The 26553-nt window shown below is 42.2% G+C and overlaps 1 protein-coding gene and 1 long non-coding RNA gene across 2 annotated transcripts; one reads left to right on the forward strand and one right to left on the reverse strand.

The window, feature by feature from the left end:
- The first annotated feature begins 11039 nt into the window (after positions 1–11039).
- Positions 11040–18872, forward strand: LOC120568242. The gene is made up of 4 exons (XR_005640690.1): positions 11040–11133; positions 18296–18422; positions 18566–18686; positions 18779–18872. It is a non-coding gene; the product is annotated as an uncharacterized LOC120568242 (long non-coding RNA).
- tyw3 (tRNA-yW synthesizing protein 3 homolog (S. cerevisiae)) lies at positions 15565–24645 on the reverse strand. Its single transcript, XM_039815623.1, has 6 exons — positions 24265–24645; positions 23982–24044; positions 23806–23904; positions 16718–16789; positions 16465–16598; positions 15565–16327 (listed from the first exon to the last, which is right to left on the reverse strand). Exons 1-6 carry the CDS (start codon positions 24430–24432, stop codon positions 16120–16122), a joined length of 744 nt encoding a protein of 247 aa, XP_039671557.1. The 5' UTR covers positions 24433–24645; the 3' UTR covers positions 15565–16119.
- Positions 24646–26553: the final 1908 nt, after the last annotated feature.

Genomic DNA, 26553 nt, shown 5'->3' on the forward strand with positions numbered 1-26553 from the left:
AGACACACTTTTACACCGTTTAGCTGTCAGCATTTTAACCGTGTTTACTCCAGCTGCTAGCTAACGGTAGGCTAACGTTACCTGCTGTTGAGTGTAGTGTTACCGTAACTAAATAAGGCACCCAAATCCGAGTTGCTATTCGGTCCAGTAGATAACGGTCGTTAAGGCACTGGTGCCGTATTAGCACTGGGTCTCGGACCCCCCCGCCCCAAAATAAAAAGTCTTTGGATCTACACGATTCACGTGGATGACATTTTCCCATCCAAAACAGCGATTTTCGCTGAAAAGCAACTACTGTATTTTCCGGACTATAAGTCGCACTTTTTTTCCTACTTTGGCTGGTCCTGCGACTTATAGTCAGGTGCGACTTATGTATCAAAATATATATAATTGAACATGTTTTAAATGTTAATTCATACTGAAAACATTACCGTCTACAGCCGCGAGAGGGCGCTCTAGGCTTGTGACAACTAGAATGCTGCTGCTAAAGAAACTGAGAAAGAAAAGAGATAAACTGCAGGTAGTAAAATATGCAGCCGAAAACGGTAATCGAGCAGCATAAAGAAAGTTTGAAATGAGGGAGAAACTTGTGAGGGAGACTGGAGAAAAGGTGACTCTTACTGCAATGAAGAAATCAAAGAAAGCTAATCGGCTAATCGCGGGCTGAAAGCAAGATGGCCAGAGTTCGAGGAACGAGTTGGGAGGGGCTCGTCAACGGTGCAGTTACGTCTCCACACCTTTTAATACATCCATGCTCCACGCCCTGGTAGCTAGTTGTTCTGTGTGCTATTGTATAGTTCAATAACTGTTAATGTGTTACGTTAACAAACCGGACACCTACTGTATTCAGCCTGTTGTTCTGTGTGCTATTGTGTAGTTGACAGATGAAGAAAAAAAAAATTCTAAATAAATGCGACTTATAGTCCGGTGCGACTTATATATGTTTTTTTCCTTTTCATGATGCATTTTTTGACTGATGCGACTTACCGGGGATTTCCACTGGATGCGTAACAGCTGCGGACCGGCTCCGCTGCGTGTCTGCTGCGTGCTCCGCCGTCCGTCAATACCCACCGGGTCCGGATTTGTTGCGGAACGGCTGCGGCCGTAACTGACAGCTGTAGTCACGAGGACCCACAAGTTCTCGCGAATTCAGGTAGAATAGAACCACAAAACCAACAACAGTTTGTTTCCATCCAGAGGAGTAGAGGGGAAACAGCTCTGTGCTGTGTTTTCAAGGTGTAGTTCAGGGAAATATGAACCGCCGTGAGCACGGTGTATTTTATTTTGAAAATTAACCGGATATTTATTTTGTTTCTGTGCTCGACTTCCTGTCCCGCACTATCTGCCGTGTGCTGAATTGCTGCGGAGCTCTCCGTCGTCCGTCAAAAATAGAAGCTCTGCGTATCTGCTCCAGAGGGCTGCGGACTGACTGAACTGGGACGGAGTCGGGACGCAGACGTTCCGCAGTCTGTGGAAATACACAGATTGACTTTAATGGAAACCTAATGACTCCGTCGACGTTCCGGAGACGTTCCGCAGACGTTCCGCATCCAGTGGAAATTGCCGGTTATACTCCGGAGCGACTTATAGTCCAGAAAATACGGTAGTTTGCAGGTATGCTCCTAAAAAAAAAACTTACAGCCAGAATTCATTCATTCCATGAATGATGGCAAATCGTCGCCTGGTAAATGCTCTTGCTGTTGCTCTCCTGTACTGGAGTACAAGCAGAAAAAGAAGAGCTCCGTGTGGGTGAAATACTACCTGACGGAGAGGCATCAATACGGGGAGTTCTCCGTCTGGTGGCCGAGCTGCGCCTGAATGACGGTGAGGATTTCAGGGAGGATTTCAGGGTGTCAGTTTGATGACATCCTCCACCATGTTGGTCCACGGATCAAGAGAATCAACACCCGGTTTCGGAGATGCATTTGTCCGGCTGAACGCCTAGCCATCTGTCTTCGGTGAGTTTCGACTCTGTCTCTATCCCCAGATATTACATATCACATTATAGATAATAGGCATATTGTCTCAGCGTTTTTTCTTCTTCTATGCATAGCCCAGTATATTAGTAGCCTACAAATACCACGGCCCTGTGACTGAATATTTTTGCCCAACATATCCAATGAAATGACGTTGATTACATGATGGAATTGTATAAATAGGAAAATCATTTGACTATTTCATTATCAATTCATTTGGTTATTTCAATATTATTATAGTCTATTTTGTTGAAGCTGAATGTATTCTATTGTATTTTCTTCTTTTATGCCCTCTTAAACATGTAAGATGTCCTTTTGTATCTAGAAAGGCATCTGCCAAATAAAATGTATTATTATTATTATTCATATTTTTATTACGTTCTTTCAGACACCTGGCAACTGGTGACTCCTACCACTCCATCTCCTACCCCTTCCGAGTGGCCTAGAGCCCTGTGTCTCTGATACCCCTTTTCCACCAACAAGAACCAGGTGCTGGTTCAGAGCTAGAGCTAGTGCCGGTTCGGAGTTGGTTCGACTGACGACCCTCCAAAGAACCGGTTTGCTTTTCCACAAGCTAAAGTGCCAGCACAGAGCCAGGTCTTACGTCACTGTATATGTCTCATCTTTCCCAGCAAAGTTAGTGCCAAACGCCACCCCCAGCCGCTGACATAAGCGGTTCTTACCTTTGGCCCAGCAATGATTTGGTGCTACTGAAGAACCACTTTTACTGGTTCGGAGCTGGTGCTTTGGTGGTCGAAAAACAAAGAACCGATTTGAAACTAGGCTCTGGCTCCAAACCAGCACCAGCTCTGCCTTGGTGGAAAAGGGGTATCATTGTGCCTGAGGTGGCCGAGGCTATCTGGGAGGAGCTAGTGGGGGTGTACATGCCTATGCCAAAGGAGAGTGATTGGCAGGATATTGTGGAGCAGTTCCGGGTCGATTGCGTGGGGGCCATTGATGGGAAGCATGTGAGGATCGTGGCACCACCCAATTCGGGCTCCCTTTTTTTAAATTACAAGGGGACCTTCTCCATCGTGCTCCTTGCGGTTGTCGATGCCAACCTCTGCTTCCGTATTATTGATGTGGGTGCCTATGGTCGCGGGAGCGATGGAGGCACACTGAGGGAGTCTGCCTTTGGTCACGCTCTCCAGGCAGGCACCTTGGGAGTCCCGCCAGATGCCATCATCCCTGGAGCAGAGGATCTCGGGCCACTTCCTCACACCTTTGTGGGGGACAAAGCCTTCCCGTTGCGCCGTCACCAGATGCGTCCACATCCTGGAAGGAACCTCTGCAGACGCCGTCGGATGTTTAACTACCGCATGTCTCAGGCAACAATGGTAGTAGAGCAAGCCTTCGGTGTGCTGGCAGCCAGGTTCAGGATCTACCGTCGAGTGACGTGGCAGCATTCACACACAATGTGGAGGTGTGCGTGAAGGCAACGTGTGTCCTCCACAACCTTCTTTGCCGTGATGCCCCACCATGCACCTCAAGACCCAGGGAGAATCGGGCGCCCCACCCACCCCCCAGCTTGCCCAGTGTCATCCGACAAGGTGCCAATAATTCCACCATGGAGGCAGTTTGTGTCAGAGAGGCCTATACCACCCACTTTTCCTCTAAGGCGGGAGGTGTCCACCGACATGATCCTGTGTCATAATGACCAACCACGTCATCAATTGCAATTCCATGTCAGTGTTGTGTCATTTCTTTTGCTAACTAAATTAAAATTTCAAGTAGAAAACTCATGTCATTACTTCTATATGTGTATAAGTGTAAAGTATTAAAGTAATCATGTGCACTTTCTACATGCGCTTTCTAGTAGTGTGTGTGAGTTGCAGTCTCTTCTAGTTCTCTCTCTTGCAATTCAACCCAAAATGAAACCACAATATTGAATAATAGTTAAAGGGAACTTTATTACACATTTTTGTCTGTGTGTGTGTGTGTCTGCCCTTCAAGGACAAGCAAAAAAACTGGCTTTAAAAAAAAAGAAAGTGACGTGTGTGTGTGTGTGTGTGTGTGTGTGTGTGTCTGCACTTCAACAAAAACTGTGCCAAACAGCTCCACCAGATGCACCAGATTCTGTAAAACAAAAAACACAAATAAAAATGAAAAGGTGAGATGGCAGCATGTTACACATTATCACTGCTATTCAACGAAATGCTTACACTCAAATTCAGCTTCATATATCAGCTGGTGCATTTTCAGCTTCGTAGCTGCATTTTTTTGGATCAATGTCCTTTTTAGGGCGGGGATCAGGCTATCCAAGAAGGCCTGGTCCAGGTCTTTCTCCTGTGTTGGTGGGTCTTGATTGGCAGATTCAATAGCAGTCACAATCCTCTGTTCAAATGTTGAAGGGCTTGCCGAGACAACCCGCCGCATACGCCTGCACTCCCCCGACAGGTCTGGTGTGCCCTGTGCGGCCTCTATTTCTTCTTTTTTAATACTTTCACTTAATTAACAATCCATTACCGTACAAAGCAGTACCATTATCATATCCTTGCAATTTTTTGTTATATATATGTACATGTCTATGTAGTCCACCCAGTGCTGATAATAATAATAATAATAATAATAATAATAATAATAAAATAAAAAAGCAGTCCTCATAGTGAAAGAAAAATAGCAATAAAAAAAACATACATACACATACAAATGCACCCCTGTACACTTCTAATCATACATCTATACATATATAAATTATGTATACACATACAATATATGCATACACTCCCCATTTTTTACTTAAGAAACATACAAGTTGATTTGTGTGTATATATACCATATATAAATTAACCCAGACAATAACTTAAAACACAATAACTTAGTTCATTCATTCATTTATCAGTTTGTCTACCAAAAACAATAACTGGTATACATCTACAATTTCAATCCATTGTTATTCATATTCGTATGCGTGTGTGTTCGTGCGCATATTTACTCTTAGGTGCGTTTAACTATGCATGTCGAGTTATGTTTTTCTTTCCCAACCCGGCCCTGCTTCTGTTCTTCTTTACATTATTTTAGCGATATAAATTCGTCGTACTTTCCTGTTTTAGTTGTTGGCTTTATGTTGTATCCATTTAGCCCAGCGTCTTTCATACTTAAATTCTTCATTTCTAATTCTGTTGGTATTAATGGCTTCAGCCAGTTTCTTGTTATCTGCGTCATTGGCAGCAATTCTGAAACTTCTATATAAATACTGGTCCGTCTCTTGTTTTAGCTCAGGTGGGGATTTTCCAAGGATTATATCTGTTGGATTAATAGTTTCCTTTCATATTTAGCATTCTTTGTATTGCCATTATAACCAGTTGCCAGAATGATTTTAACATAGGGCAGAAAAAAAAAAATGAGTGATTCGCCTTCTCTTCAGTACAATTTCTCCAGCAGTGTGATTTCCTAGTGCTATTAATTTTATTTTAAAGAACATTTGGCATAATGAAAAATCAGGTATATACTTTTCCATGCAAATTCCTTCCAATATTTAGAGTTTGTTGTTTTATGTATCCCACTGCACACCTGACTCCAATCCTCTTCACTCAGCCTCTCCCCTATTTCATCCATCCACTTTAGTTGGCATCCATTATTGATATTTGTATTACTTTCAATAGTTTTGTATATTTTTGACAGCGCTTATTTATTAGCTTTATTATAATTTTTTATCAAGACCGTTATTAAGGGGTGTTCTTCTCTGGTGGTTTGAATTTTTATATTTTTTAAAAGATATGACCTTACCTGTAAATATTCGTAAAAATCACTCTGTTCAAGGTTGTACCTTCAGACTAGTGACTGAAATGAGTCTACTTTTTTTTTTATTTTCAAGCATTTGTATATATGTTGTCAATCCTTTTGATGCCCATTTTCTCAATATATTATCTGTCTTGCCAGGTACAAATTCTGGATCCCAAGCCATTTCCGTAAAGTATCTCAAGTCATCATTTATTTCATGATTTTTCCATATACTTTGCCAACTTTGTAACGTAAAATCTACCCATCTATTCAATCCTATTATTTGTTTACTCTGCTCTTTATTTATACACTGTAGTGTTTTTATGGATATTGGTACGGCCCATAACTGTCAAGTTTTGGATTTGAAAATAAGGGAAATTTTCCCGCCGCCCACCGCGAGCAGTCCCACCACCCCAACCAAGCTCCAGTATCCCTTACATTTTAAGACAGGTGTAAAAGAAAGCTAAAATCACCAATTGATGCAGAATGCTGAAAACATTTACAATTTATAACATTGCTTTTCTTTACATTTACATCTTATTTTCATTCCACACATTCTTTTCATTTCATACTGCTTTTCTTTTACAGTTTTTCTTTTCATTTCACATAACTTTTCTTTACTCTTTTAGTGAGTTATTGTACAAATTTGTTGCAGACTTTGCATTTAAGACATGTCAGCTACACACTTGTTGAAGTCGTTGTGGAAGGAGAAAGGAATGTTGTTTTTGGCCCACATCATTGCCATTTTTACCTCTGCACGTGTGACCTGGTCTGCCTCGGTGGCATTTCTCGTCATGTTTTTGTGCCTCTAGTCCGCGCTTGTGCTTGGCGGATTTCTCGTGCGGACATACATCATTCCTTCCCCCGTGTGAGATGCTAAAGTCGCAGTTACAAAACGCGTGACTGTCCCCCACCCTGCTCCTCTTCAGAAAAGTAAATTTGCTGTCCCATTGATCGCGGTATTTACATTAGGATTTTGTTTTTTTTGGCAGGAGTGCCTTCCGTCTCTGTCGTAGCGTCCATCATCCGTCTCTGTTTTTTTTCTTCTTTTTTTCCCCCCCGCGTTGTCACTCATCATCTATCCTCACACACCTCGTGACAACTGCCACATACAGTACCTGTAGTAGGCTACTGCAGGTGGCAGTTATCGCACGGCTAGTGACAGAGCTCAGATTGGGAATGTTTTTTCGTTTTTTTTTTACTCCACCCGGGCCCGGGGTATAATTATTTTTTAATAACTCAGGTTAAAATACGGGAGATTTACGGGAAAATACTAATACGGGAGTATGGCAAGAAAGAAGGGTAAAATAAGGGACTTTCCCGGCCAAAACGGGATACTTGACAGGTATGCATTAGATAGGGGACATCAAAGTGTAACTACTGTAACTTCCTGTTGCCATTAGGGGGCACAGTGACTATAACTCAGTATTGATATGTACATGTCTTCAGGCCAGGGCCCTTATAAAGCCTGAGCAGTTTGGGGCAGATTGGATAATGTACATGTTACGTGTTTCAAATTGTGTAACTGGAGTAACATGATTTTGATTGGGGATCACTACTCTCACCTCTCCTAGATGAAACCCTGGAAAACAGAATCGCAGAGTCAGTGAGTGAAAGAGTCTGATTATTACAAATTTCCCAAATCATGGTATAAAACAATACAACGTTCCCCTAGTGTAAACATGTTTCAGTGTCCATTTGTTGCAGAAATAATCATGTCTTTACAAAAATAAATACCACTCTTTCTTTAAAGTGCAATAATATCAAATGGACGATTCATCTACTACATTGATGTATCGATTTATATTCCTATGATCCAACTACATTGATCTGTGCTCGGCAAGTTGGCCTTCCGGACGACACACATCGATCTAACATCGTTTTAAAAGGTAATCAATCGATTGTATCGATACTAAGAAACACGTCAGACTTTATATGGATGTTTTTTCTTAGCACTTTTAATGATAAAGGCGTTAAACGTCACACGATTCAGTGTGCCTATCCGTGACGTCATCACCACGCGCCAGACAACGCAAAGACAACAACACACAGCATGGCGGATGGCGGAGGAGAAGCAGACGAGCGAGAAATTATCAAGCCACCATTGCGGTCCAGTGTGTGGAAACACTTTGGCTTTTGCAAAGACGGAGATGTTCTAAATAAGTCGCTCGCTGTTTGTAGGATATGTAAAGGTCAAGTAAAGTACAACGGCAACACGACAAATCTCTCCAACCACCTACTAAGGCGCCATGGGATTTCAAACCACACCGACCGTCCAGGCACCTCTTGCAGCGTTCCCGCTGCAGCAGCAGCGCAAGGTAAAGTCAAATCTGCAGAAGCCTCAGGCCTCGCCTGCATGTTCAGTCAGAGACTAGGCCAAAACTCAGCTCGGGCGAAAAACATCACGGCAACAATTGCCAAATTATCTGCAAAGACATGCGACCCTACAGTGTGGTTGAAACTCCGGGGTTCCGTGAAATGATTCAAACATTGGAGCCAAGGTACACGATACCAAGCCGACCACACTTCTCAGAAAATGTTATTCCTGCATTGTATATTTATGTATTGCATAGAGACTCTAGTTTCCGGGTTAGCACTCTACCAATCAGATGGGTCTTTTGAGTCCGACTGCCGGCAGTGCCCGCCCCGCCGATTATACACGTCAAATCGGCCAAAATGAAGGACGACGGCCCCTCGGACAGACAGTTTGTGAGATACTGTCCGTTTTACATTACTCCAGTCAAAGACAGAAATTCATGTGCATGCATTGATCATGAAAATTTTAAGCTCATTGTTGAATTTTTTTTACCAGAGAGGCATTCTACAGACAAACAGAATTTCAGAACTGCTGGCGGGTATTGCATGTGATACATCCAGCAAACAGTGTATGTATCCTGTGTGTGTGTGTGTGTGTGTGTGTGTGTGTGTGTGTGTGTGTGTGTGTGTGTGTGTGTGTGTGTGTGTGTGTGTGTGTAAAATGCTGCTACAATGAGGTGGAATTTGAGAGCCCTCTGGATGAAGACATTCTAACTTGGCAGCAGTGGTCGAGGAATCACCAAAACAGAGGAGGGAAAAACCTACGCCAGCTTTGCCAAGGTGACAGAGTGGGAAGACTGCTGACTCTCTGGCCAAAACCACCAATTCAACTGGCTCCATCGAGTAAAAGCTCTCAGAGAAACAAAAGAGACGTTACAAGATGATTAAATCTGCATCCATGTAGATGTTCTCAGAAAACTACAGCTGCGAATTAAATACAGAAATTCAAGCTTTTAATTTCGGTGGCAGCCGCAAACAGGCCACCATCCATTACCTGCGTGGTATACACGGCACTGACATATTCCCATGCCACCATCTCTGCCTCACTCCGCCATGATGAGCGTGCTGTGTGGGCACACCTGGAGCCTGTACTGAAGGATGCCATCACCACCATAAGTGATGGGCCTGTTAACCCTTGTGTGGTCCTTCGGGTCCCGGTGACCTGAAGGACCACACAAGGATTAACCAGTAGAGGAAAAGGATTTTTTTTTTTTATTTATTAAGTACAGTGCCTTTTCTTTATAGTTTCAAGAATGTTTTGTGGAATTTCAGTGAAAAGGCCCATGAAAAGGCGCTGGTGGGGCCGTAAAGCGGCTTGCTGATGCAGCAGTCCTGGGGGCGATTTGCAGAACGCAGAGGATGTCTTCAACTTCCTGGAGGATGAGTCCAGTGTCCGTTGCTGCTGGATCTCAGAAGAAGAAACTGAAAGATATGATGAGAAAGTCCCGGCCTTCATTCCAGCTGTGAAAGGTACACTACAGATTCATCAAGTGATCTGTGGAGAGCCAGCTGTGATCCAGTACAGGGACATTTCGTGCTTTTGCAAAAGACCCAATATCTGCAAGCATCATGGGCCACCTGCAGTCGATTTCCCGGGACCCACCAGCCACCACCTCGACATCTGACAGCGTGGGAGATCAGGAAAGTTAAGCAGGGAAGGTTTGCTCTTGTCAGATATGAGGGCAAACCATTGCGGGGCAGATCATTCAGGTGGTTGGGGAAGAAGGAGAGGTAAGCTGCATGCAACAGCAAGCCGAGAAGAATGTCTTCACCTGGCCCTCATCCTGTTCTATTATGAGTCGGATGTTCTTCGCATCATTTCTGAGCCAGAACCTGTGAACTCGCGTCATTCCAAACTCCCAGAAGATGCCTGGAAACAATTCCAAGCACACAGCCTGAAAGGGTTCATGTTTTTTCCACAGACTCAACTTTTCTGGTCAGGAATATTTCAAGTCTTAAGTTTCTGAGACGCTGTTTCATTTATATTGTTATGTTAATGTGAAATAATTAATTCAGATCTCATCAGATGGTATGAACTCACGTTGATGGTTGTCGGTTTTTAAAAATGTAATCAAAACAGTTTAGTGATGAAAGAAATGAAAAAAAAGTTATACTCTCACTCACAATCTCTCTCTCTCTATCTCTCTCTCACACACACACTTTACAAACTGAAATTGTATGAGAACTGAACTGAAATCACAACACAAGTGAATCCTTTTTCTTCATGGTTAAGAAATTATTTTTGATATGGAATATGAATGACATGAATATATATTAAAATATCCAATTCAGTTGACCTTGATGCCTATTTTCTGTCAATTTCTTGTCCTTGCTGTAGACGTTTTATGGTCAGTTGGTGTAACCGATTTATGTCAATTGGTGTAACCAGTATTTTGTCTAAAAGACTAATATTGTACAAAAAAGTATTTTTTGTACAATTGCTTTGTTTAATGCTCTACTACACTGTCATAATGGGTGTTTAAACCCTTTTTTACTCAAATGGTCAAAGAATAGACATAAAACAAGATGTTTGCAGCATTTGGTCTTGCCCAGTACAATGACAAACCCATATAATTTAAATTTAGAAATAAATATAATAAAACATATTCTCATAGGGTATTACTAAATAAACTACTAATTTCATGAGAGCAATTGCATGAACTCTAGGAGTGTGTCATTTTTTATGGTTACACCATTTGAGTCAGTTCTATCGTTTGTCAAAAATAGTATAAATGTCATATTAAATAATATGAATACAACAGAAATACAAAATATACACTTTAACAAACTCAGGCATGTTTTCTTTTAAAGTCTTTGACATATTTTTGAATTGCTCATCTTACCAACTCTCACCTGTCACTGACCCAGGACCAGGAATTGCTGCACAAAGAGGACCTGGCCCCAGCCAACCAATGGGAGAAGACTACAGCCGAGTAGAACTGGCCCCAGGCAACCAATGGGAGAAGACTACAGCCGAGTAGAACTGGCCCCAGGCAACCAATGGGAGAAGACTACAGCCGAGTAGAACTGGCCCCAGGCAACCAATGGGAGAAGACTACAGCCGAGTAGAACTGGCCCCAGCCAACCAATGGGAGAAGACTACGGCTGTCTGGACTAGGTCATCGGGGCCACTTTCTTCGGAGCTTTCAGAGCGAAGTAGACTGTTGCCCACAGCTGTGAATCCCGTACCCTTTTTCCCCTTATTGCTTGGAAATAAATCTAAATAGAAGGAGAGAAGTTGTATCTTCTCAACAAACGAACATGGCACTAGCAGTACAATTTTTACTATTGTTCATAACTGACTAGCAAAATAAATTATAACAATTGGTAAATCTGATTAATTACAGACAGATTCATCCACATAAAACAAATTGTTTTATGTAGATAAAATAAAATTCGGCCCCAAACGAGTCCACTGAACAGCAGTACATAGGCTACTGTACACATAGAATAGGATCACAGAACTTGAGCCTGAGCATCTATGTCACTAGATCATAACAATTCCATGCAACATGTTTTTTATTATTGATATAACCTATAATGTTAAGATAATCACCACTAGTCAGTCCCTCCAGGATTTCGCGGCCTTTTTTTGAGATTGTTGTGGCCCAAAATGCCTGATTTTACGGAAGCTTTTGTAAAAAATTGCAATAAAAGTTGTGATGTCTTTTGTATGTTTGTTGCAATGAAGTTGCGGGAGACAGGGAAGTTGAAAAAAAAAGTTGTGATTTTAGTTTTGTATAGTTCTTAAAAAATAAAACGGAAACTCGTTTCTGGGAGAATAAAACTACTCTGGGCTGAGATTTCCTAGTAACCTTACCAAAAAGGCTCAGGATGCTGCAAATGTTGGTATAATATGAAAATGGCTGGTGGGTTTAAGACAAAATAATAATTTATTGAATGAATCAAATTAAAACGTGTCAGTGGCTTGTTGATCTTTACATTGTTAAGTTAATGTCCTATCCTGGCCTGGGACACACATTCATACGGTTTGATAAAGGGCTTATTGGACTTTAACTTCTCATTGCACTTACAATAACGAGCGTAGCTGTCCTCAATTTAGGTCATCGTGTCGTCTCATCTTAGTTTTTTCCTGCATCCACCGTGTGTGTGTGTCAGATTTGACATATGTTAAAACGTATACAGGTTGGCAGGACGGTCTGAAATGTTTTGCATGGTCTTTCACTGTACGTTTTGTTGGTAAATGTGAGATGTTCGAGTCTCGTCTTCATATCGGAAACAAGCTCTCTTTCACTCCCGCTTGGTCAGTGGCTCTCAGAGTCACATACTGATACAAAGTCTGGCACATGGGACTGCTGGGATTAGTCGCGGGAAGCTCCGGTTATTGGTCAAATTTGCGGAAAAGTTGCGGTGATTGGTCAAAATTGCGAGTCGCACCAAAGTCACGGTAATTGGTTGAATGAATTCGCGTGAATTGCCGACATCCTGGAGGGACTGACTAGTCCTTTGGATTTCATATTTAACATGTACTGCTCCACAGTCTTTTAGGTTTAATTTTTACCTCGAAACACGAGTGCAGAGGATATTAATGATCGTGTGAATCACAGCAGCAGCGGTGCACACATAGCCTATGATGGAAGTTTAACGACTGTCAAGGGAGAAAGTAATGCAACCACTGATAGGGTTAGAAGATTACCTTTGCCTAAATAGCAAACTTTTCTAAATAACTGCAGTGCGCAATAGAATCAAAAAATTAAGCTTTCAGTGCATTTGTGCCTTCGTCAGCGTGAGAAATACGAGGTGTGGCGTGTGAACTGGTTGAAATGCCTCTGAAACGCCATCCATCACTGCCTCTGCCAAAAGAACGTTTTAAAACACCAAACACGAGCACTGAACTGCCTGCGAGTTTGTGGACCAGCTGACGGTTGCCTCAGTCTCTTTTCTTTCTCCGGGAAATGAAGCTGCCTTCAAGTGCGGTCGGAAACGTCCAGATGTATAAACGATATCAGGGAAAAAACAGTTACTGTGAAACATTAAGGGCCCTATTTTAACGATCTGAAACGCAAGTATGAAACGCAAAACGCAAGTAGCTTTGTGGGCGGATCTCGGGCGCTGTTGCTATTATAACGGCGGGATAAATGAGTCTTGCGCCCGACGCAAATCTAAAATGGGTTGGTCTGAAGTAGCTAGGTGTGGTTTGGGCGTAACGTGCAATAAACCAATCAGAGCGTCATCTCTCATTCCCTTTAAGAGCAGGGCGCTTGTTCCATGGCGGATTGCTATTATGACGGCGGATTTGCCTGGCGCACGCCAGCGGGAGCTGCCGATGCGAGATGCGGCAAAGTAATAAATGCCCGTCTTGTCCGGGTGGCGATGTTGCTGCGGCCTCTCGGGCGCATCTCCTCAAGTCTGGAGAGGATTGCTGCAGCCATGGAGCGTGGGCCTCCAAACGCACCACCTGCTCCTGCTGTGCCCCTTCCTCCTCCCCCCACTCCATCTCCATCCACCCGGAGCGCATCGCGCATTACTCCCGGACAAGATCCCGCCGTAGTTCAACATCACGTCTCCTTAAGTCCTCTAATATTTCCTCATTTATGTCATCAACACATCCATGATTCATGGAAATGTTGTTTAAAGCACAACAAGCCACAAAGAATGCTGGGAGTTTTTGAGGACTGTACTGTAAAATGCCTCCTGATCTATCCAAACACCTGAAGCGCATTTTCAGTATATTTTCCTTTGTAATTATGTATGGTTTGCAAAAATGGGAACTGCTGCATCCATTTAGATGAGAGAAGTGTATGCGCGTTGTGCACATGCTACATTATGGCCAAGCATGCGCCCCTAAAATAGCATCTGAATAAGGCGGCACTGACTTTAGACCAGGTTTTTCCTGGTCAGTGGCGGAATTGTTTTCTGAAACTGCAGAATAGCACAAAGTAACGTTTGCGCCTGAACACGCCTCCTCTTTTCGCTGAACCGCCCCCGGGAGCGCAAATACATTCCCTAATTTACCGACGTGCGTCTGTGGAGGGAAAAGTCCGCTGTGCGTCGGGTGCAAAATAGGAATGATACATGCGTCGGTGTACAAAGGCAATTGCGCTGAGTGCAAGATAGGGCCCTAAGTCTTCTTGTGCTACATTAGGAGGGGGGGGGGGGTCACACAAATGAGCCTTTAGGTGACTCTCCCACATCGCCGCACAACCCTGCAGTGAATCCCGGCAATGTCCTTTCTTTTTTGCAGGTTACATCAGTTTCAGAAATGCGTTTGCGACTACAGCATTGTGAGTTACAAAAAATATAATATGAAATATTGTGGCTTTAGCATAGATTCATGTTACTCAGGGGCGATTCTAGGAGGAGACCTTTAGGGGGAGCTCAGCCCCTAATGAGAATATGACACGGATACAGTAGTCAATTATGGCTTTCAGACATTCACCAAACCTAGATACAGTATTAGCTTCATCACATTTATTAAGTGGATTATTGTTGGTTGCAGTTGAAGGAATCTAAAACAGTTGGTCAATAAAAATCAAATAAGACTGAATCTAATTTTAGTCTTGTATTTCTGTTGGTGTCTTGTTGTGCCGCTGAGCTTTTCTTCTGAGGACTTCCACAGGCTCAAACCTGATGATGCATTCAGGTTCACATGAGAAAACACACACGTTTGGAAGTGAGGAAAGGAGTTCAACTGTTGCAGCTACAGTATCTATGACCGTCTGTAGCTAATGTTTCTAATGTAGTAGACCCTTTGTTCAAGTCCTGCTCCATTTTTAATCCACTGTCCTTTCCTAAAAACACCCCCCAGAAGTGGTTTGTTCCAGCATCATACTGACCTATATTTAGGTTTCTAGTGGGGGCGCCCACTAATGGCCGTAGTAGTTATGACGGGAGCAAAGCAGGAAGTAAGGTGAGGAAGTATTAGACTGCTAAATGTCCTGGTAAGGAGGTAGGTTGGGGGGCGGCCTCTAGCTCACCCAGTAAGAGCGGTCGCTCCATGTTGGCTGAGACCTGCAGCGGCACGGGGTCGAATCTGACCTGCTGCCCTTTGCTGCGTGTCATCCCCCATCTCTCCTTCTCACGTCCATCCACTGTCACTTTAATAAAGAGAAAAGCCCCCAAAAAATTATCATCTTTAAAAATGCGCAATGGCACGTAACAACATACTTTCCATTATAAATTTGATATATTTTGAATTGTCATCTGTGTTTTTCTTCTTCACATAGGCTTAATAAAAAGGTATTTCCACTGTAAATTGGTGCATAAAAGTGTATCCGATAGATAGATAGATATACACACATACACACACACACAGTATACCCACTACAATAAATTAGACTACACCACTGCTTCATTAATGTGTTTACTGTGTTAATGGACTGAGGATGGGAGGAGGATTCGGTATTCGGCAGAATCTTAACCAGTGGATTTGGTATTCGGCCGAACCCCAAACATCTGGATTCGGTGCATCCCTACTTGAAACATAATTCTGTCATTTTGTCTATATTTAAATGAGCACCTTGTCATTTAAATAACAGCATACATAGGAGTCTTAGCCACAGAAGCACAGGCAAAGCCTCACGGGAGCTGTAGTTGAACCCGTTTTGGGTTTAGCTCTATTTATTGCTGTGATCGCACTGTCGCAATGTTTCATCTGTAAAATCATGGAAATCAAAGTGACTCTCCTGATTTTATTCTTCTGTCCGTGAGTGATGGATCCAACAGCCCCCCATTTACACATTTTAAACTCATCTATTGACTTAAAACAGGGGTTGATGCAAAGACTGTATGTGAAGCCAAAACATCTGGATGGCCCGCTGGTGGCTGGCTGCAGTATGGGGTTAGTCGACTCCTGATTGGTCGGGTGGGTGTATGGGTGGGACTTTGTCATGGCGGCCTTATCGCCCGATCACTACTGCGCAGACTCAAGATGATGCCGTATCCGGGAGACTTTGGCTCCACTTGGTACAGCGGGGGGAAGCGGAAGTGGCCCTCTTAGATACGGTCGATGGACTTAAACCTGCTCCAGAGCCGGCGGACGGAGCAGTGTAGGTTACCAAGGTGATCCAGCGCTCTGAAATAAAAGTGATCGCCTGCACTGAAACACTCCGAAAAGAGCAACCCCATTCTCCAGTCAACGTCTTCATGTGAACAGGTCCAGACAGTCGTCCAGCTCTGGCTCAATGCTGGAGCCGTCACCATGGCAACAGTCAGTCCCAGGCTGCCGTTCTCTCCTCCGCCTCCGTTTGTACACACTTGTTTGGTTCTTGGTCTCCTGACTGCGGTGGTGCGTTTGTGGTTCTGCTGGGAGGTTGTCTGCGTGCAGCGCTGACTGCAGATTCTGGTAGAATCTGGAGAGAAGGGAAGAAATAAACTTGAGCTCCCCTCGCAGCGCGTTCAATTCTGATGCACAGAATTAGTGAGAACCTTTCCTTAGTGTGGTGGCTAACAGCCATCGTTAGGAGAGAGAGGGGATCAGCACACTGACCTGTGGATCCGTCTGAGGTTCTCCTCCATCTTCTGATTGGCTATCTGAGTCAGGAAACTGATGTACTCCTGTTGCACCAGCAGCTTTCCTTGGTGGCTGAGAGGAACCTCCAAGCCATGGGTGCTGCGGACCGCCTGCAGGGGACAACACACAGCAGGGAGACGTTTTACACAGGATATGGAACACATGCAGCAGACTGCACGGTCCTACTGATGCTACTGACTAAGTGAGTGTGTGTCCTGGAACAGCCTACCGTGATGATTTTCCCTGTCTTGCCGACAGTGAGACCAGAGTTCCTGAAACCCGAGTTGATGGCCACTGAGTGCTGGAGGAGAGACAGAGGACATTTTAATGGCCGAGTGGTCGGTTTATTTAATAAACAGTACACTGAAAAAAAATGACCCACTATCAAGGTCTCATGAAACAACACAGAACAACTTATTTCTAAACAAAAACTTCCTTAAACGACCAAGTCCATGCTTTGGATTGCAAGTGTTTAGTTCATGTTCCATGCAAGTGTAGGAAACCTGGTTCCAAATTAGAACAAAATTTAAAACCATTTCCCCATACAATTTTTTTGGTTCTGCTTATATACACATGGCATTTTTCTGGACTGGACAACACTGCGCAAAGTGTTACATTTTGTTTTGTTCAGGCAGTACGGGGAAGATGAACGGGGTGCGCAAATATTACTAGCTAGCTAACTGCAAAGTCAGCTTCCCCGGTTCTGCGTTCCAACGCTTTTGGAAATTATATAATCATTTCAAAATGATTGCTTAAAATTACCCAGTAAACACGGCTGGGATATATTCAGGTTACTACAACGTGAACACAAAAAGGAAATAAAAACGATTTTATTTGAAATATTCGATGCTTGATCAGCATGTCTTCCATAACAATTTAGCTATGTCGCATGATTTAAGAAGTAAAACATTTGTACCAAAACCATATCACAAAAGTTATTATTGCTCTTTGTTAACCAAAACACACAATATTGATTTATGACAATGACATGGACATTGGGAGTTTCAGGGCTCCAGACTCCAAATGGTCACATTTAGCGACCAAAATTTGAGTGTGCGACTGAATTTTACATCCAGTCACACATGTGCAACCAGTAAAAAATGTTTTAACGTGGAACGTCAATGAATTCGGAATCTGTGGCAGGCCAATGAGTGTGAAAAGGATATGGAATGGTCACTGTAAGTGGCTAATCAGGCATGAAAATGGGTCAGGGGTGAAAAAGGTGAGAAGGATATTACCCCTCTAGGGGGGTCCGAAAATTTTAAATATTCCATATTTTAAAGCATCAATCTGATGCATTTTGAGATGCATTTTTTGCCAACCAACAATATAATATTTCAATATGCACTCATTAAAGTTAATTTGACTGGGAAAACAGTTAAAGTCCTTCTGACATTACACAATAATAAAAGTCATAATTTTTAAAAGACTAAAAAGTTTTGGATACATTTTTACTTCTTCCAAGTTTCAGGAACAGGAGTCCTCTTCTTCGCCCAGAAAAAGAAAAAGGAGATTGAAAAGAGCAAGAGAGCAGCTTTTTGAAGCGCGAAGGCTACCGTAGCTGCAATACCTACTTTGAACTGCGTGGTGCAAGAGAGAGTTGATTGCGATATACGATCTCAATGCTAGATGGGAGCAATTCCTACACATTGGACCTTTAAGTTTGCTTAGAATATATAAGCAGATGAAAGTGACAGGACATTTCTTTTTTTTGCTGAGTATATTTAAAAACAAAAATCGGTTAAAATTAGCTATCATTATGACACATTCATCTTTCTCTCAACTCTGTCTTTCTATTCCTTGATAGATGAGTCTACATCGCAAAGGCAGTGAAGTCATTCAAGATATTCAGTCATGATTCAGAGCAACGAGATCAGCTGACAGACTATGGTGCAGAGGAGCGGGACCTCCTGCTAGACCACAGTCTTAACAAGGTTAGTGACTCTTCTTAAATTATCATAAAAGATATAAAAAGGATAACACAGAGCAACATTTCAAACATCTACTTTGATTCTTAACCTAGATTGTTTTAACCAGTTTTTCTTTTCACTCTTTTCAAAAATTGCTGTGATTCCAGTCTGGCCAGAGAGGACTATCAATCCATGAGGACATTCATCTTTAGGAACTACATGGACAAGTCTTACCATGCCTTCTGGGAGATGATGGTAACAAAGTTGCCATTCTGCTCCGATTACAAGGTACCCCATTATGATCATTTTCTTGTTAATTTAGTTAGTAATTATTACTTTTTGATTAAATAAAACCTACACTAATGATCCATTCTTTATAGAACATCCTACATCTTGTGCACATCATGCTGGTCCTCCCGGTCTCCTCGGCTGTATGTGAAAGGGGATTTTCTGCTCAGAAGAGGATTAAATCTGATGTCAGGGGGGTCCCTGCGCGCAGAAGTGGGGGTGCAGTTTATCAGCCAAACTCCAGAGTGCAAATCTACCTTTGGTGTACCGAAATCATCATAAGGTAGAGATGGTGGCCTATATTTAGCCAAGTATGATTGGGATTTACAGTACAGGCCAAAGGTTTGGACACACTTTCTCATTCAATGCGTTTCCTTTTTATTTTCATGACTATTTACATTGTAGATTCTTACTGAAGGCATCAAAAATATGAATGAACACATATGGAATTATGTACTTAACAAAAAAGTGTGAAATAACTGAAAACATGTCTTATATTTTAGATTCTTCAAAGTAGCCACCCTTTGCTTTTTTATTAATAAGGGAAATAATTCCACTAATGAACCCTGACAAAGCACACCTGTGAAGGTAAAACCATTTCAGGTGACTACCTCATGAAGCTCATTGAGAGAACACCAAGGGTTTGCAGAGTTATCAAAAAAAGCAAAGGGTGGCTACTTTGAAGAATCTAAAATATAAGACATGTTTTCAGTTATTTCACACTTTGTTAAGTACATAATTCCATATGTGTTCATTCATAGTTTTGATGCCTTCAGTGAGAATCTACAATGTAAATAGTCATGAAAATAAAGAAACACATTGAATGAGAAGGTGTGTCCAAACTTTTGGCCTGTACTGTATGTATGCTTATTATAGAGAAACAAATAGTCTGTTACTTTGTGGCACTTTGGCCTTTTTTTGGCCGTTTCTGCGGTTTATGAACACTTAATCTACTTGTGGTTGTTTCAAAATACACATAAATTGTCATCTAGAAAACAGATTCTGGTGTGTGGAGCTCCTTGTTTTAACAGACATTTTGATTATGCATATATTGCTAATAATATATAATTTACATTGGTTACACTAATAACATTTTAGTTTATATGTACATCAGACAGATATTTAGATAGGCCCACTTTATTCATCACTGGTTCTTGGAGTTGGCTGTGCAGTAGGCCCTATGTTGGGAGAGTGCGTTTTTAAAAAGGAGACCGAGGTAGAGCGGTCTGCAGAATACAGAGCCTGTGTAACATAGTATCTTTAGACTCTACATGGACCCTGGAGAAGGAGCAAAAGTGGCGTTGCGTTCTCACTTTCTATTCCGCGTTTAGACAAGCGTTTTGGGGGGGAATCTGCGTGCGCATGGTGACGTAAAAGTGTGTGAAATTTGATGTAGTATGCACACCAGGCAGCTAGGTGGTAGTGTGAAGCACTGGCACACAACACCACCAAGTCCAGGCGCCTGAGTAGAACCTTCCTTCTACTTCTCCCTAGGGCTGTGCTCGACTGAAGAAATTCTTAGTCGACTAACACTCATTCAATTGTATCGACTAATCGATGAGTTGATTTAATCGACAGATCTGTCAATCTGAGTTTATCCGCAAAGAGTCATGCAAAAGCACCACTTTAATTCTTGTTTACCAGAGATGTGCTCATACGTTTCTTGGAAATAAGTCATTCAGCATGAAAAAAGCATAAAACATGACTAATGGACTAAAGAAATCTAAGTTGACTAAGACCAAAACGACCGATTAGTCGACTAATCGACTAAGAGGGAGCAGCCCTACTTCTCTCCTTCTCCTCCTCTCTCCCTCTCCTCTCCCTAGCAGCGCCAAACCAAAACATGGCGAAGCGAACAACAAAAGCTGACAATTTTATGCCGGTGGTACAACAGGGCGTAGACTGGGAGTCCTGCCAGTCAAAAATATATAGAAATATGGACTGAATTTCTTCAGCAGCATCCTGTACCATATCCATACGAGAAAGACGCCATCTGTAAAAGTCAGATATCATTAAAACTGAAAGCCATCCAGGACCAAGTCCAGGCAGGCTGTGGATACCCAACGACAGAGTGGCCATGGGCGCGTAATCACTCTATATTTTGATTTATGTAAAGAAATATGGGGTGGGTCGCCTGGCACAACAGTAGAGGCTGCAGACTTTTGCATTTTTTACCCTTTAGATGGGAACGCGACGGTGGAGCGTTTTTAAGATTTCCACTCTGGAGGGTGGTTTCACAAGCCCTAAAAAACACCGTCGCCATCTAAACGAAAGGCACATCTGATCAAATATTTTTAAATTTTCACTCGCGAGTGTTCTTGTGTAAACAGGGCCTGAAGGCACCAGTGCCATTGCCTCGACACTGTAAATACAAAACAAGCATTACTGTAGAATAATACCAAAACACAAATCCAACTTAACTGACTGAACACATTTGTAGATGCAGAATAGGCTTTGCGTTTGTTGTTTGGATGAATCATTAAAATGTACAGTACCGGTCAAAGGTTTGGGGTCACTTAGAAATATATAAAAAAAGTAACTGTGTGCACATCCCACCTTCTGGCAGGTGCAGGACAAATGAAAATACTTAAAACGAAAATAATATAATGTCCGCAACACTGCTTTAAACTCCCATATTTAATATAAAAATGCAACGTTTCGACCCAGCTGAAACGTTGCATTTTTATATTAAATATGGGAGTTTAAAGCAGTGTTGCGGACATTATATTATTTTCGTCACTTAGAAATATCCATTCCAGACAGAATACCAGCTGAGCATCGTTTTTTTAACCAGGGCAGCAGTTTTCAGATTACATTATGTGCTTACATAATTGCAAAAGGGTTCTCGACTGTTGTAGACAGAAGTAGCTGAAGAAACGCTTGAAATTCCATGCTTTTTGATCTAAACGTCATACCCAAATTAAAAGTGGTACAGCTCCCATATACTTTGACACTCTGGGGTGTGCCTGATATCATTGAAAAGGTAACACTCTCACGGTTTTGTTACAAGTGTCAGGGTGATTCTAGGCCTTACTGACACAGAGTTACAGAGGCTAGAATGGAGGGTTTTTATTTCCGTCCAAGTCATACATCTGTAAACGATTAGAATACACTGCTGTAAAGCCATCTGATAGGTGACAGACAACACAGGACATTAGCCACATGTCTCAGCTTACTACATTTCCATTTGAAAAGAGCAAAGAAAAAAAGCCCCAAAAAAATATAACAAAAATAAATACAACACTTCTCAAATACACAAACACACCCACATCAATCACCTTTCCAATATGGCCATATTCAATAAGTACAGGTGAAACTTGGAAATTAGAATCTCGTGCTAAAGTTCATTTATTTCAGTAATTCAACTTAAAAAGGTGAAACTAAGATATTATTATAGACTCATTACATGCAAAGCAAGATATTTCAAGCCTTTATTTGTTATAATTGTGATGATTATGGCTTACAGCTTATGAAAACCCCAATTCAAAATCTCAGAAAATTAGAATATTGTGAAAAGGTTCAATATCGTAGGCTCAAAGTGTCCCACTATAATTAGCTAATTAATCCAAAAGCCCTGCAAAGGGTTCCTGAGCCTTTAAATGGTCTCTCAGTCTGGTTCAGTAGAATTCACAATCATGGGGAAGACAGTTGTGCATAAAACCATCACTGACATCCTCCACAAGGAGGGAAAGCCTCAAAAAAGGTAATTGCAAAAGAAGTTGGATGTTCTCAAAGTGCTGTATCAAAGCACATGAATAAGTTAAGTGGAAGGGAAAAGTGTGGAAGAAAAAAGGTGCACAAGCAGCAGGGATGGCCACAGCCTGGAGAGGATTGTCAGGAAAAGGCCGTTCAAAAGTGTGGGGGAGCTTCACAAGGAGTGGACTGAGGCGGGAGTTAGTGCATCAAGAGCCACCACACACAGACGGATCCTGGACATGGGCTTGTCAAGCCGCTCCTGAACAACCAACAATGTCAGAAGCGTCTCAACTGGGCTCAACTGGTCTGTTGCTCAGTGGTCCAAAGTCCCCTTTTCTGATGAGAGCAAATTTTGTCTGGAGGAGTCTGGAGGAAGAATGGAGAGGCACGCAATCCAAGATGCTTGAAGTCCAGTGTGAAGTTTCCACAGTCTGTGTTGATTTGGGGAGCCAGGTCATCTGCTGGTGTTGGTCCACTGTGCTTTACTAAGTCCAGAGTCAACGCTGCCATCTACAAGGACATTTTAGAGCACTTCATGCTTCCTTGAGCAGACAAGCTTTATGGAGACGCTGACTTCATTTTCCAGCAGGACTTGGCACCTGCCCACACTGCCAAAAGTACCAAAACCTGGTTCAATGACCAAGAGATTACGGTGCTTGATTGGCCAGCAAACTCGCCTGACCAGAACATTGCTAAGAGAAAGATGAGAGACATGAGACCTAACAAAAGAGCTGAAGGCCGCTACTGAAGCATCTAACACCTCAGCAGTGCCACAGGCTGATAGCATCCATGCCACGCCGCATTGAGGCAGGAATTCATGCAAAAGGGGCCCAAACCAAGTACTGAGTACATTTGCATGATTATACTTTTCAGATGGCCGACATTTCTGAATTAAATTTTTTCTTTTATTGATTTCATGTAATATTCAAATTTTCTGAGATTTTAAATTTGGGGTTTCATAAGCTGTAAGCCATAATCATCAAAATTATAACAAATAAAGGCTTGAAATATCTCGCTTTGCTTGTTATGAGTCTATAATAATATATTAGTTTCAACTTTTAGGTTGAATTACTGAAATGAATGAACTTTTGCACGATATTCTAATTTTCCGAGTTTTCCGAGAACCACTTTTAATTTGGGTATGACGTTTAGACCAAAAAGCATGGAATTTCAAGCGTTTCTTCAGCCACTTCTGTCTACAACAGTCGAGAACCCTTTTGCAATTATGTAAGCACATAATTTAATCTGAAAACTGCTGCCCTGATTTAAAAAACAATGCAACTGATCTCAGCTGGTATTCTGTCGGGAATGGACATTTATAAGTGACCCCAAACTTTTGACCGGTAGTGTATATTGCATTAATAAATGAACAAAAAAAGGGGCCGGTAAAACTCCCAATCTACAGTGAAGGTGGGACTCTCACCGTGAGCTGAGCGTCCTCCAGCCGCCTGCACTGAACATGGAGCACGAAGGGCTCGAACTTCAACACTGCATCTCCACTGGAGCGGGCCACAGCGCTCATCTGAGCAACACACAACATAAACTTATTATTATAACTTATTTTTATTAGATGAATATCAGGAGGTCATCATATCTTACCAGGTCATCGGATTGGCATTGCTGGTGTGAGACAAACAGCCAAACGCAGCCGTGTTTCTGAGCCTGCAGGGAGACAAGGCACTATGCTATAGTAATAGTAATAATAGTGTTTCACGCCGAATGAATAAACGTTACCCTGCAGGTATTAGGACAAACCCAGGATGAAAGCCTCCAGACACTAACAGGTTTACGTTCCAGACGTTTCTAGCTTGTTAGCTTGCCACAGTGCAGGGTAATGCTAACGCTAAGCTAACGCAGTTGAGCTCTGACTCGGGACTCTCACCCCGTCGATGAGGATGATTCTGCCGGAGCACGAGCTGGTGGTGAAGTACTGCTCGCAGCCGTTGAGCAGAGACACCACATGTGAGATGTCCTCATCCACCTGTCCCTTCTTACTCAGGTCCAGCTTGTTGAGACACTGCTCCTTCCACTGACGGAACCCTTTCTCCATTAGTCCTGCGATAGCGGAGCTACAGGCGGTAACGTAGGCTGACAGCGGGGCTACAGGCGCTGAAGATAGCTGACAGCGGGGCTACAGGCGCTACAACGTCAGCTGACGGCGGAGCTACGGGCTACAGTTATCTTAATACATCCATGCTACAGGCGCTAACGTTAGCTGCTGCTGAGTGTTCTTCTTCTTATTATTATTCTCCTTCTTCTGCTTCTTCTTCTTCTGTGTATTTTCACGGCGGTTTACATCCATTGTGTTGCACTACCGCCATCTACTGGTGTCATATTTCACCTACAGTTGCCAGCTAGATACTCCGATTCTGTCCAACAACTCAAATTTTCTTTTGGCAGATTACTACTTTTGTATTATACCGCCACCAACTGTACAGGAGTGTGTAATACCATGAACTTCATAGAGTCTAGGCTTGAATTAATTCAAAACAAAAAAACAAAAAACAAAACAGAAATAAATAAAATAAAATAACATTAAAAAAATTATATTCTTTTCATTAAACCAGTATTATGAAGAAAAATAAATAAAGCTTCAATACCGTCAAAAGCGTCATACCCTGTTCTTCAAGTATATCATGTATTGCGTTCTCTCCTTCCATTTCCTGCCAGTTTATTCTACTATCATTATATTTCTCACATACAAAAAGTACATGTACTACATCTCCTTTCTCTTGGCATTCTATGCATAAGCCAGTACAAGTACCTACTATTTGTAAGGTAGCATGCCTTGTTCACCTCCTCCACATTCCAGTATATTTCCCAATCCAGTTCCCCTCAATCCTCCATGATCCTTCTCTCTAACATATAATTTCCTACATTCAGTTAAAACGTGTTGCACAGTTTCTGGTTTATGACACCTATTACACAACCCTGTTGGATGTTTCCCCATGATGAAAAGCGTACTATTTAAATAAGTATGCCCAATTCTCAGTCTGATGATGACTGTCTCCTCTTTCCTATTTCCTCCTTCTCTCCTTACACAGTGTTTCCTCTATGTTGATTTGACAGCGGCCCCTCCACACAGCAACATTTCTGCCCCCCACGGTATCAGAAATAGGGATGCATTGTTAGAGTGCATGTCGGAGAATAGCGCGGACAAGGCTTCACGCTCGGCAGAAAAAGGGAGAAAGGAAGAAGAGATGCTGTCCGGATGATAAGCCAGCTGAGATTTTTTGTGTACGTCCTTGAGAACTGTAAGTCGTATATATTCTGTTGTCAGTTCATTTAAAAGCCAGGTCTTGAACATTTAAATTAAGTTAGCTGGTGATTTCCATTGTTTGTATTCTTCACCTGCGAGCTAAACTGCACGTGGCTGTTGATTCGATATTATAGTGATTGCTCACGTTTGTATTTCAGGTGCATTATCTACATGCTGAAGTAGTGACTGCATTAAGATAATGTAATTAATAGTGGGTTTATTGTTATTTGCTACAGAATGCTTAGCCTATAAGTCAAGATCAAAGTTGGCCTATATAGTAACTCAAAAAATACAGTTCAATCACAACTGAAAATATGCCTCATTGTGTGTGTGAATAGATGTGAATAAATATATTTGTTGGTGTTGCAGCGAAGTGTCAGTTCGGGAGTGTCCCCCACTCCCCCTGCTGCTAAAAAATCCTAAAGGAAACACTGCCTTACATTACCAACACTATTTTGGATGTTATATAAATGTCTTCCCTTTTGTTGTTCCCACTTTTTGTTTATTTCCTTCCACACAATGCTCTTTCCTTCTGTTTTTGATAATTTAATAACTGTGTCTATGTTTTCCCTCCTTACTGCTTGCTTGGCTAGCTTGTCCACCCTCTCATTACCCAACATGCCTATGTGAGCAGGAACCCACATAAATACAATATTAATACCTTGTCTTCTTATTCCATATGTGCTGTCATGATTTCATAGAGCAAATCCTGTCGACTAGAAGTTCCTGATCTAAGAGTGTACAGGGCAGACAGAGAGTCACTACAGACCAGGGCCTTCTTTGGTCTGGATTCCACCCATTCCAGAGCCATCAATTTAGCATATAGCGCCACTGTAAATACACTTAACAAAGTTGATATTCTTCTAGAAACTTCCCCTCTGTAACTCGGGACTACAATAGCAGATCCAGTGT

This window comes from Perca fluviatilis, chromosome 11, assembly GCF_010015445.1.
Source record: "Perca fluviatilis chromosome 11, GENO_Pfluv_1.0, whole genome shotgun sequence".
NCBI classification, from domain to species: domain Eukaryota; kingdom Metazoa; phylum Chordata; class Actinopteri; order Perciformes; family Percidae; genus Perca; species Perca fluviatilis.

What these genes read in the sequence shown, in the direction of transcription:
- tyw3 (XM_039815623.1), bottom strand. Translation starts at nt 24,432, where the DNA reads ATGGAGAAAGGGTTCCGTCAGTGGAAGGAGCAGTGTCTCAACAAGCTG. An exon ending in AGACAGGGAAAATCATCACG is followed by an intron (nt 16,599 to 16,717) that starts GTAGGCTGTTCC and finishes TGTCCCCTGCAG; the next exon opens with GCGGTCCGCAGCACCCATGG. An exon ending in AACCTCAGACGGATCCACAG is followed by an intron (nt 16,328 to 16,464) that starts GTCAGTGTGCTG and finishes CCTTCTCTCCAG; the next exon opens with ATTCTACCAGAATCTGCAGT.